Raw genomic sequence first — 12859 nt, forward strand, 5'->3', positions numbered from 1 at the left:
CAACACATTAGTCATATTCTTGAGAACAGGTTCAAACAGTCCATTTTTAGAGGACACGTGGTAAGTTAGTGGGACAAATGAGGAAGTAACACAGCTGCCTGGATAGGAAGGACATCTTTTTAAAGGGTGTAGTACTGAAACCACAGCCTGGATCTGAACACTTCCCTGAGGCCGTTCCCTCACCTCCCCACCACCAAGTACCAAGTGAAAGAGTACCTCTGCCATGAACTCTTGCTAATCATTACTGCTTCCTTATACCTCAAAGCCAACAGGCCAAGGAATCATGATAAGAATCCTTAAAACTCAAGCCAAAATGAACCTTTCTTCCTTTCAGTGTTGACTACCTGAAATATTTTGTCATTGACAGCAAGTTGACACATGAAACCGTTTATCTATCACGTAACTCCAAAAATAAGTTTGTTTTTCCACTGGGGGAAAGGGGAAAATCTACTAAGAGAACAAAGGCTTCTCTTTCTCAGTATCTCAGCTCTAGTATAAGTTATACGAATTGAACTTTGATAGAAAGCAGTACACTGTGTCAGCTAAAGCATCTATTCAGAATGAGACCACAGCTAAAGTGACCTTGAGCTTTTGACCTTTTTTGGGTGAGGGGTAGCATTCTTGCCTATAACCTAGGATAAAGGAGTTTTAAGGATAAAATTAATATTTATAAGAAAGCACAAATAACCAACTTAGCACAAAAATGTTACCTAATATAAGTGCTATAGTTTCTGCTGTTGCTATTCTTAAGAAATGTCTTGAGTTGCTCCTGCAGACATTACACAATCTAACACAGGCATCTCCAGCACAACTGATTCCCTTTCCCATTCACGGCTCTCACGCTGAATGCACTAGCACTATAAATTTAATTTAGTCACTATACATCTAACTTGGTCAATTGTCTGTCTCCCTTTGCTGAAAATAAAGTGCAGATCTTTGCTTTATTCATGCATATAAGCCCGGGGCCTAGAAAAGTACCTGCTACATAGCAGACACTTTCTAATACTATACTCATGCAAATTTATATTTCAGTAAAACTTCTGAGTGCTAGATGTAACTTGATTTTACACTTAGAATTTTCTTCTAACAACTGCCAATGCCTTTCCGTTTTAGGAAAATATACGGAATTTATGAACACATGAGGACACCAGGTCTGATCAAAGGCTGAGCCAGGAATGAGTCATAAACAAAGGGGCTGAAGGGACAGGGAGTATCTGTAGTTTTAGCAATACAACCCACGTCCTTTGAAGAAACATTTCAGTTCTCATTTTCCCTGAATACGAATTCTTCTAACAACAAGGTATTTACTGTCTAGACACACCCTTGGCTACATAAGCCCCAGCTGCTTACTTTTAATCCTGACTCATTATGATTTGGCTGGTTCATCAGTGACACAATGTTAGACTTTGGAGTGAAATATTTCTAATAAGTGAAAGCTATGAAAAGTCCTTTGGCAATATTTCTATGAAGTTTGTGCCATTTTGGTTCTATTTCAGTAACTATAAACACAAATATAATGCTTACATTGAACCATTTTGTAATTTTTAAAAGGAACATTTCAAAATGACAAATTAATTTATATAGGATCTATAAAGACCAGTTTGTACAAATTTTTAGCAAACATTCATTCACAGTAGTATGAAGAACGTGATCAAGAACTCTGTAAAACTAGAAGAGGGAAAAAATGCGTAACTTCATTTAATGCCCCAAGGCACAAACAATAAAGATAAAATGTTAAGTGTTAATTCAGTTCCCTAGAGTCCATTCATGGCTTCTATCATGATGTCAAGAGTAAATAATCTCTTCTTCCCAGAATTTAAGAGATGCAAAATTTCCAATTAATTCATTAATTAAATCAAAATCAATGTAAAATACTACTCAAAATTAATCAAAGAGAAATGCTCATGAAAATGATTCGGCATAGGAGAGGAATATTCAGTAATTAGGAAATAAAGACTCTAATAAACAAAATACAAAAATATAGTTGGGGGAAGGGCAATCATGTATATTTGAAACTGAAGCTCAATATACAGCTTTTGCAGTGCTGGACATCCTACCTGGGGGTTTTGTGTACTAGGTAAGGGCTCTGCTACAGAGCTATATCCCTGCTCACTCAATATGCCTTTTATGAACAAATGCATGGGATGAAAGATCTTTAATATTTCTTATTAATTTGCTGATCATGAAGTATTCATCAGCTGGATTTTAGATGAAACATAGTACGTACATACAGGCAAAGAAAATTAATAAACCTACCAATGGTGAACAGCATATTAAAGTATAATCTAGCATGTCAAAACTTTAAGTAATCTCAAATCATGTTCGCATAATGAAAAGCTTCAAGTTTTATCATATTACTAAGGTATAACAGGAACTCTACAATTTATGACTTGAAAAGATAGAGAAAAATCTTGAGATAGCTTGCAGAAAAAGACCTCAAGCAGTGAGATGTCGTCTTCGGACAAGGGTGAGGACGGACGGAGGTCCGCAACACTATGGCTCACCATGGAATTCAAAGAGCCTACTTATCACAATTGGTAGTGAGCAATTCACATACAACTACACAAATACTTTCAAATATGGTATGATTTAAATTCTTGAATAATTTTGAAAATTACCTTCTGTTATTGCCATCAACACTAGTGCTATAAAAATGTTGGGAAAAACAGCCTTCATAATTTCTCTATTACTGCCTTGGGAATATATATCGATATTAATATTTTAAAATAAAAATTTCCAATCTTACTAAAATAAATTGTATTTATTTACTGAACATTTATCCTCATGTCTAGAGCTGCTCTTCAGGATGTCACATAATCAAATACAGGCACCCCCAATACTTCTGCCTCCCCTTTCCATTAGCTTTTCTCTTAAGCATATGGTATCATCACACTACATATTTAATACTTGTTCACTTTCTTTTCTGAAATCTGGGAATGCTCTCTTCAAACTCTGTATCCATCATTTTATGAACAATAATATCAATATATAAAAACCCAACTTTGTCAGTTCATTTCAAATGACACAGTACAGCAAAGTCCATACTGTAAAACAAAGAACTCATGAAACTAAAGCCGTTTTAAACATAGGGGATTTCAACGTAATTCGACCAAATAAATGTTTACAAAGCGAAAAACTTAAGAGTCACCTAATTTAAAACTGTGTGTTCGGGCCTCATCAACTGATTATTAAAAGTTTAGATTAAGTCCCATGAGCGAAAACAACTTTGACGGCTACTGGAAATGAGAACTATTTTAAGCTTCGGCAAAATGAAGGCTAGTGAGCAGTTTATTTCCACTGGATCCCCTGGGGGTACCACTTTCAGCTCCATCCTCTACATCTCCAGTGGAAGGGCAATCTTGTTATTGTAAACTGGAGCACTAATGCAGACAAAAGCACAAACTACTTCAGCTTGCCGTTCTGCAACACGGAAGTTTAACATACTGTAGCAATCTGAGAACTCGTTACTAAAATCATGCAATGGCCAAGACGATATAAACAGTATGCTTCCATCTGAACTGAATAAACAGTATGCTTTAAACCAGTGAGTGACTAGTCAACACACAATAAAACCTACCTTCATTGGGAGATGTTTTCAACTTGGTGCAGATTCCATAGACATCTCCATAGCTTTCCTGTATTTTTCGTAATGCATCTGTGGACCTGAGCTCCATGAGAGCCCGCAGCTCTGGCAGCGTAATTCCAAAGTCTCCATCATGATTAGCTTCTTTCAAAGAGTTTTTCACACCACTATATGCAACTGAGTTGTTTGCCATGTCGCCCATTACAAGTATAATTTATTAGGAGGAAAATGTTTCCCAAAAGAATGAAATTTTCACTTGGTATATTTCCAAGATGAAAATCTTTTAAATATGAAAATCTTCCTTAAACCAAACACTCATTGTATGACTCTGTGAAGTAGTATCAGCAGCAACAATTCCCAGAGAAGTATCTTGACCACTGGCCCATGACTTGTTTCTTCCTCTCAATCCTGAGATGCACACATCTGTAAGAAGAAAATATTTAGGTGTTAATGGTTCATCCTCAAGTGTATTTTGCATGTACATAAGCATATTTCTTAAATGCCACCAGGTAGCTAAACAAAGTACAGCAGTTATAAATATTTGTGAACTGTGCCTTCGGATCACAGTGTAACTACTAGATTAAAAAGGGTGCATCTAGTCATTAGAACTCACAATTAAATGTAACGGCACAGCATGCCTGAATTCCATGTCTGTGTATTACTATTATTAAGTTACTGTTGAAGTGCTTAGCGCCAAGTGGTTAGTTCCAACTTTGCTAGCTGCTTTAAATTCTTCCTTTCATTTAACTATTAAAACTAAATACTATCATTTCTTACTCTATCCAGAACAGTAAGGCTAGACAAATTGAGTTTTCAGCTAACTCAATGGCTGAAGTATCTTAAGTTGAATGGTTTCAAAGCCAGAGTTCCTTCTTACCCATGAGCTCAACCTAGCTTGCTAAGCCTTTTCACATGGAACAGCCTGTGACAGCACAAAAAGCCTAATAAACTGAATGTGTACAGTTTCCTGCGCTGCTCTTTACCACTCTGCCGCTCCATTGTCCCGTGCCTTTCTAAAGCTGTCTTCCACACGGTTCCCATCAGGGTACCACCTCAGGACTTCTGTCTACACCTTAATCCTTCTCGCTACTTCATTTTCTTACTTCTTTATCTACAAGTTACTCTACTCTCAAGAGTCAAGAATTATGCCAGATCATGACAGATAATAAAAGAATGAGCATAATAATAAAACACAGAAAGGTTAAAAAATGAGATAGCTAATAAAAGCTAGAGAAACTGTTTTCATTTCTTCACTGTACTTTCATCTTTTTAACGGACCTAAAAAGGACCTGTCAATTCTTCATCTAAGATGCTAAAGATGGGATTTATAATATTGTATGGTAACTATACCCTTTCATGATCACCATTATTCTAATTGCCTGGGTTTAAACTCTTATCTTTGAATCCATCCTTAATGTTTCATCCAGTGACTGAGTCTGGCTGAGCCTTCCTATGATGACATCTCCTTCATCCAAGCCCTTGGACATTTCCCCACCACATTGTTTTAAAGGCATCCACGGTCAAACTTCAGTTAACTTAATCAACTTTTCTGCCTCTGAAGCAACTAGCCCTCCAACTACTTAATAAAATGTCTGGCAGCTGGAAAAGACACTGGCTAGTACAGTTACTTTTCATCTATAAGACCGACAGATGGATGGATGTATACCATGGTTTGTGGTTCACATACTTCAGCCATCATCAAAGTCAACTGAAGGGCTGTTTATAACAACAAATGCTGGGACCTACACCTCAGGAGTGTTGTTAGGTGTAGCAGAAGTAAGCACGTACGCCACAGTTTCCAGACAATACAGGTGCTATCTACTCAGGGAGCATCCTGAGAACTACGGGAATGGAAGCTGCTTGAAAAAGGTAAGCATGTCTACCGGTGAGTTGAGAAAAGCTTGTCTGCCTCGGGTTAAATCTGCAAGAACACACAGTGGTGGATTCTGGAAGGCACTGTCTCTCACTGCTTCTCTCTCCCACTTAGCAGCCTTGCCCTACACTTGCCCAACTACTGCCATCTTACTCATCCCCTAGGCCAAGGGGGTTCCCACCTACCCACATAAATTATTGTAACAGTCAACTTAAAAAAAAAACTAGAGACTGTAGTTATTAATTGTCAGTTTCCATACTCAAATTTGTTGGCTAGAATATCACACCAACCATAACACAGATTAATTATTCTAAGAGGTAAAATAAAGATTCTTGTCTGTGTTGGGACAAGGGTATGTGTGTTGTCCACTTGTTCTTGGTTTCCGTAAGAGATTTCCTCCATAACTCCTGGCTTACTATTCTACCAATCGCCATGAATGTGATGATTCTCCCTGAGGCATTTTCCTAGAAACAGAGAACAGGTTTCTTAACTTTTCTGCCTTCTTTTTAGGAATGGCATAGCTATATGCCTCGTATATGCTAGACGAGATTTAATGCTATAAAGCTCACTGTTGTTTAAAGTGCCTGGAGTAGAGGAAAAATGTCATTCCAGGCTCAATATTAGAATGCCATTGCCATCACACAAAATCATCTTCCACTTAGCTATTTTTTTTGAGCTTTATAATACAGTGTATTTTCAGTCACCTTCCATTACCCTCTGGTATCCTTTCTCCTTTCCCTCAGAATCCTTCCTTCCTCTCTCACCTAGTCCCCCCATGGCGACTTACTCTATTAGAGAAAGGACACCCTCTCTACTGCAAAAGCCATCAGCAGTAGTAGCTCTCCCAGTCTCACAGGCCCTCTATCCATGGGGCTGATCTTGTGCAGATGTCCACAGCTGCTGTGTTTTCATGGTTGCGAAGATAATGTCATTATCTAGATGGCATTGATTCATTAGATGCTTCCTCAACTTCTGGTTCTTCAAATTCTTTCCACTCTTTTGTAATATTTTCACGCATGCGTGCATGTGTTGTGATACAGATGTTCCATTTAAGGCTGAATGTGTATAAGTCACTTCTTTTCAACACTATGACCATATACGAAAATGGCCTCTACATTAACTGCCACCCTCTGCAAAAACAAACTTCTCTGCCCTAGCCTAAGAGCTGTGCTACTCTATAATAGAAGGCAGTTTGCTCTCATGCTCATTTAGGATGCTGCTATGGATTTTTGTTGTCACCTCGACAGCCTTTTCCAGAGAAAACCATTCCCCCATGCTCTCTCTGCTTCAGAAATATGAATGAGACCGAACAGACTGGCAATGAAACTTCCAGGATGCCTCTGTGTTCCCAGCTTGGATCTTCCTACTGAACTTAACTGAGAGAAACACAAAGAGTTGCTATGATCATCGCCTAGTACTCCATGATCTGATAGGGAAGGCATGTAAGGCTGGATGATGGGAAGATGGATGGACGTGTGCTTTCAGTCCTGGTTTACACAAAGAGTTATGTCTGTCCTGTCCTTGGTTTTTTCAACAATTTATCAAGAAACTGATTTTAGAAGTTGAGTTTTCTATTATCTTATAACCACACAGCTTTGGCTGAGTATATGATTGATGTTCAGTTCCACTATACTAAATAACAAGAACATCCTTCTGACATGTTCTGAGAAAAGATGTTCAGAAGAAACACCAAAAAATGCAAGAGCCACTGTCCAAATTACATATCAGGCTGTTTTCTACTTCTAGGTTATCTATTACCCCCTTCTCTTTGCTTTTTTCCTTTATTCTCTCATTCATCTATCTAACTAATCTATTTTTTAGCCTCAAAGTAACAGCCATGTAAGAGACAAACTATTTTGGATTCAAATACAACAGAAACCAGATCACCTATTCTGATGCTCTTTGTTGTTCAGAGAATTTTCACCTTCCATTTTAAAGGTTTAAGGGGAAAAAAGTGAAGTGGAAGCTGAGACCTCAGAAAGGTGATGTCTTAAAGAAAGCACACAACTCGATGTAGAACACTCAGCCTATAAACTTTACGCCAGAGTAAACGGCATTTCTGATTAAGTCACTCTTGGCAGTCTGAGGTTTTCTAGAAAAAGACGGCTGTAGCCTGGCACAGGACAAAACAGCTACAACCATCAAGTGGCGGGGCAGGGGGTAGGTTTTTAACACACATGAGCTTCCCTAGGAATGAGGTACAAAAGGCGGCTGTGAAGTCCACCTGCTAAGCTAGGTTCAGGGACAGCACTGCCAGTGTACAACTTCAGTTCTTTTCAGACGTAAAGAACATGGGGAAAGTTGTATGAAAGTTATCTAACGTCAGCACAGGTAACCAGGTTTTAAAAATCATTTACACAAACTAAAAAAAAAATGTAGAAGAGCTAAGTAACTGATGGAATGAAATACGGAGTCATAGAAAACACTCCATGATATGATTTTAATATATGCCAACAAAAGATTCCTGTAATAAAACAGGAAAAACATTTGCTGATACAACTAATAGTATTAGCAGCAAGACTTCCTTTTAATTGGGGTTCCCAAATCTTTAATGTTTCTAAATGTATGCTAGTGAGCTGAAGATGTGGAAATTGTGCTTATTCAATATATAAAAATTTAAAGCAGAATAATCAGCAAATGTTAAGTAACAGGATCAGGATCCAAGCAGACAGATGGGAATGAGGCTAAATTTAATTGGCACACATGTATGATCATCCTATATTTAATTCCAAAATGTAACTGTATAAATATGATGTATACGAATGTATCAGTATTTATGAAAGACAATGGCCCAGTTAATCAAAAGCTAAACGTGCTAACTTGTTATTAATCAGCATTATCATGTATAATAGGCATCAACCTTAATCACATAATCAGGGTATACTTCCTAACAATGTGCTAATATTAAGAAGGTCTACCTGCCATCCAGCGAAATGACTGTGCTCTAAACTTAGCCATTAGATAGGTCAAAGAACTCAAAAACAATTTGGAATTACAGCTCACCAAAGAACTCCATTTTCTCAGTCTCCTTTCCCTCTCAGCATATGTGGATATATGTATGTAAGGGTATCAGAATAAAATTAATTTTATTTCCTTTGTACCTTGACTGGCAGTTAGCAGAAGGGTCACCCACTTCTGTAGCTGCCTTTTACCATGGCTAGCATTTTATTGAGAGCTGCTTTTCAAACTAGAGAACCAACCTGCCACACCCAGTTTTCTTCAATTATATTCAAGTCAGAGTGGACAATCTGAACCTAGTACTCTTAGACCAATGGTTCTCAACCTTCCTAAGGCTGCGACCCTTTACTACAGTTCCTCACACTGTGGTGACCCCAACCATAAAATTACTCGTAACTGTCATTTTGCTGTTATGAATCATAATGTAAAATATCTGATATGCAGGATATCTGATATGTGACCCCCAAAGGGGTGACGATCCACAAGTTGAGAACCACTGACTTAGAGGGTCCCTGGAGAGGGTGGGTAAGTAAATACTCCACATTAGACTGGATCGACTGCCCACTCCACTGAGAACCTACCAAAGGGAAAGACATATACTAGGCTACCGTGTCTCCGAAAGACACTGCACTCCTCCACACTACTTCAGAGCTACTTCTGTAGAAGTGCAAAAAACACCTTTCACTGGATTCCTACCCTGAAATCCTGAACCCTTTCAGTAACTGAAATAGTCTTTTAAGAAGTGGTAATGACTTACTGTCAACTCTCAGGCATTACTGTAACAGTGGAAAGAGTATGCGGTCTGATACTATAGTTTCGGAGAGCACATATTTTAAAATCACGAGTGGGAGCTTCTTTTACAAATAACAGTGGGCCGGAGAGATGGCTCAGGTGTTAAAGTCTAGGCTCACAACCAAAAGTTACAGCGTATTCAAATTATCTCATTAAATCAATTAGGAAACCCAAGGGAGACTCAAATTTAATTTTACTCAGAACTCCTGTTTTATACTTTTCAAAGGACTTAAAGAAACATACTCACAACCTAGTCAGATGAGTTAATTCCTATTAATGTACACACACACACACACACACACTCACTCACCAAGGATGATCTCATTTATACAGAACTGATACAGCAGAAAGCAATCACTATTCACAATGACTGATTTATAAACCTCAAAAAGATTTGTGAACACCATTTTTACTCTTCTCAGTAACTTTTTCTCTTCTAGAAGACTACTCCAGGCAGAGACTGAGTACTGTAAAAGTAGCTGCAGCTGTGCCAAGCTGCAAGCCCCAGCATGAAGGCTTCAGCAAATGTCTTAGGGTGGGGGTAGATTATCAGAACAGAGGAGGACCTAGCGTGTCACTTGTCACAGCTGTTTACACACAGCTGTAGCAATCTGAGTTGTCTCTAGTCTTTCCCACTGAACTGTGTGTGACCTCAGGATAGAATCTGTCCTACTGATTTTTAACTCTCATCTGTATCTGTGATATACTGAAGGTTCAATGTTTATTGACTAGAAACGCTCTCAGTTTATGAAATGAGCTATAACCTATGAAAAAGCAGCTCTGCAACAAAGTAATGACAATTCAAATAAAACAAAACAGAACCTAACAACATGTTTAAAATACACGCTAAGTGCATTATGATTTCTGAGAAAGCACTTGAGTTTTCAAACCATCTTGGTATTAAAGATAAACCATTTTTATTTCCTTTTGAATCTTTTTAGACAACAGAAATTACAAAGTACTCAAGTCTGTGCAGGGTGACACATGCCTCTAGTCACTGCAACAGAGAAGCAGAAGCACTAGGGTCTGAGTTCAAGACAGCCTGGTCTACACAATGAGTGGCCAACTAAGGCCACACAGTGAGACCATGTTTCACAAACATACATGTACACATATATACATTGTGGAGAGTCTCAAATGTATTATACACTACTACTGCCAATGACTTTGAATGATGGCCCTAGATCTTTGAGAGGAGGCCAAGCAACAATTTTGAGCTTTAGTATGTCATAAAGCTTAGAGGATAAGCGTGTTTACTTGAGGAATAAACTGTTAAAAAATACTCATGTCAAATAAAAACATATTAAATCAGCATAGGAATTAACTAAGCCAGTGCTCCTAAGAAACAGGGATACTAAACTGTCACCTACAAAAGACCATTTACTTTCCCCTCCACAATAAACTTATTTCACTCTAGCGTCTCCTGTGCCCAAAAAAACACGGTCTAGGCAGCCATTAATTCCCACGTTCCTGAACCTGACGAGCACAGTCTTTCCTATTTGACGTCCTGGCGACCTCTGCTACCCCTTTGCCACTCTCCCGACTTGAAGCTTCTGTTTCTGTAATCCCGCCACTGCTAGATTCTTGTTCCCACCTCACAGCCATCTCTGGTTGCATGTTTTCACTGTCCAGAGCTTGCTGGTCTTTTTGAACTGTCAAGGAAATCAGTGGGAGGGTTAGGTGATACGGTAACTGTTTTCATCTGGTTTTTAGTCACAAAAAATGGGATTGGCTTTTTGATAATAAAAATTGATTTGCAAGTGCAACTGCAAGACTTCTGTTTGTTCTTCTATTATTTCAGAATTTCACAATTCAATTAAAATACACTATAGCAGTCTGGCTCACAGAAAGTGTGGGGGGAAAATCAGTTTCCTTTTCTTCTCATTCCCATTAACTTTTCATCTATAACAATGTATGCCAGCCTAAAACAAAGCAGGGGTATAGACTAGCCACTCAACCACATCTCTGAAGCTGTAGGTAACTGCCATTTCCAGCACAGACTACTTGTCGGACGGTAACATTTTGAATGTCAGTGATCGAAGGCACAGATACCTGGATGACAACTAGAGAACCGTTTGCCTTATGGTCAAGTAAGTTGGTAGACTCTGATCCACCAACATGTCTGAGAAGATTGGCATAATCTTGCAAGGATGTACCTACAGAATCAACAAACCACAACCTCTGAATTTAATAAACCATGACAAATTCTCAAGTTAATTCCACATATAGCAGATCTGTTTCTCAACTGCAGTGTCTATCAGTAACTCTTGCAGGGCTCTTGGGCCCCACCTTGGAAATCTCTTCAGTTGACACAGTGCAGTGTGAAAAATTCTCTCCTCTCCTCTCCTCTCCTCTCCTCTCCTCTCCTCTCCTCTCCTCTCCTCTCCTCTCCTCTCCTCTCCTCTCCTTTCCTCTCCTCTCCTCTTTCTCTCGATGTTACAATTTTTCTTTGTTTTTTTATTGAGTTATACATTTTTCTCCTCTCCTTCCCCCGCCCCCTCCCCATGACACCCAGGAGATTCAGGAGATTTTGTTTTTTTTCTCTTTCCTATGGAAAGTTAAATTTCTGAAGACTTGTGGAATGCTGGGGATGCTGACCCTGCTGTTGCTCTGGTACGCCACTATCCAGACAACTGTGACCCAAGCTCCGACTCAAGAACTAACTGTTGGGTATCCATCGTGATCCAAAAGTTTCTGGACAAAATAGGCAAATTACTCAGCATTCTGCATCGTGCCAGTGTTCACTTTCAAGAATAACTTAAAGCAGACCACCTTCTAAAAAATATTTTGTGAGCTGGTATGTAGACTGTTTTGGATTTTAATACCAGGTACATTGATATGTTTCTTCTTAAGTGTCATATTACACAAATACTGTGAATAATTCTTTCAAACTAAAAACGTTCAACCTTCAAGTATCGAGTTTTAACAAAATGCTATAATTTTACCTATTCATACCTCTAAGATAAACTATACTTTGTTTTTTCCTATCCTATTATTCTACATAGGCATCTTAAACCTTTCATTTTTACAGTAAGATTCCTGGCTGGGGGGGGGGGGGGAGACTTTTGAAGAGCTCTAAAATAAAGTTAATTTTATATAATCCTGTGCAATTTACCAAATATAAGAACATACTATATCTCCGGTTAAATATGAGAACCAAATGTTCTATCATTTTCTAGTCTCTCTGGTGTTGAAATTTTCGGCTATAGTCAAGGAAGAGATTTCTAAATTAAAACAGTGTTTTTTCCTTCTGTTCAGGGGCTAAGAGGCAACATGAACACTTGAATGTCACACCAGCTGCTCCACCGGCCTACTCAGTTCTTAAGAACCTCTATCCTGTCAATTCACAAGAACCTACACTTAAATGCTTAAGGAAACAGGATGCTCATTATGTCACCGAACAGACTCACAAAAATAAAGCTGGCAATACCGAGGGAGGCTAACTCTCTTCTGCAAATTAACATGAGTTTTCTGTTTTATTAATTGAAAATTCTAGATTTCAAAGATTTGGACCAGCACTTCAAAACTGAACACAAAGCTAAGAGGAAGAGACACTTTCCCAGGCCTTCATTTCTATTTTATATATGTAGTTTGATTGTGGATGGTCCTTTTGCAATTTCCAGCTATAGATACTGAAGAGGAGCTTGGAAAAA

At 38.4% G+C, this 12859-nt stretch overlaps 2 protein-coding genes across 5 annotated transcripts in view; both read right to left on the minus strand.

The window, feature by feature from the left end:
- Atp2b1 (ATPase plasma membrane Ca2+ transporting 1) overlaps positions 1-4006 on the minus strand; it is a 53134-nt gene extending 49128 nt beyond the window's left edge. For all 4 annotated transcript variants that reach the window (XM_075954893.1, XM_075954891.1, XM_075954895.1 and 1 more), the window contains exon 1: positions 3578-4006. In XM_075954893.1, the coding sequence (XP_075811008.1) occupies positions 3578-3785 (208 nt within the window). In that variant the 5' untranslated portion in view covers positions 3786-4006. The remainder of the gene's footprint in view (positions 1-3577) is intronic.
- Positions 3868-12859, minus strand: part of LOC142838750 (uncharacterized) — a 51263-nt gene continuing 42271 nt past the window's right edge. Inside the window, exon 4 of the mRNA XM_075954355.1 lies at positions 3868-4006. Within this exon, the coding sequence (XP_075810470.1) occupies positions 3986-4006 (21 nt within the window). The 3' untranslated portion in view covers positions 3868-3985. The remainder of the gene's footprint in view (positions 4007-12859) is intronic.

This window comes from Microtus pennsylvanicus, chromosome 20 (assembly GCF_037038515.1).
Source record: "Microtus pennsylvanicus isolate mMicPen1 chromosome 20, mMicPen1.hap1, whole genome shotgun sequence".
Taxonomy (NCBI): Eukaryota; Metazoa; Chordata; class Mammalia; order Rodentia; family Cricetidae; genus Microtus; species Microtus pennsylvanicus.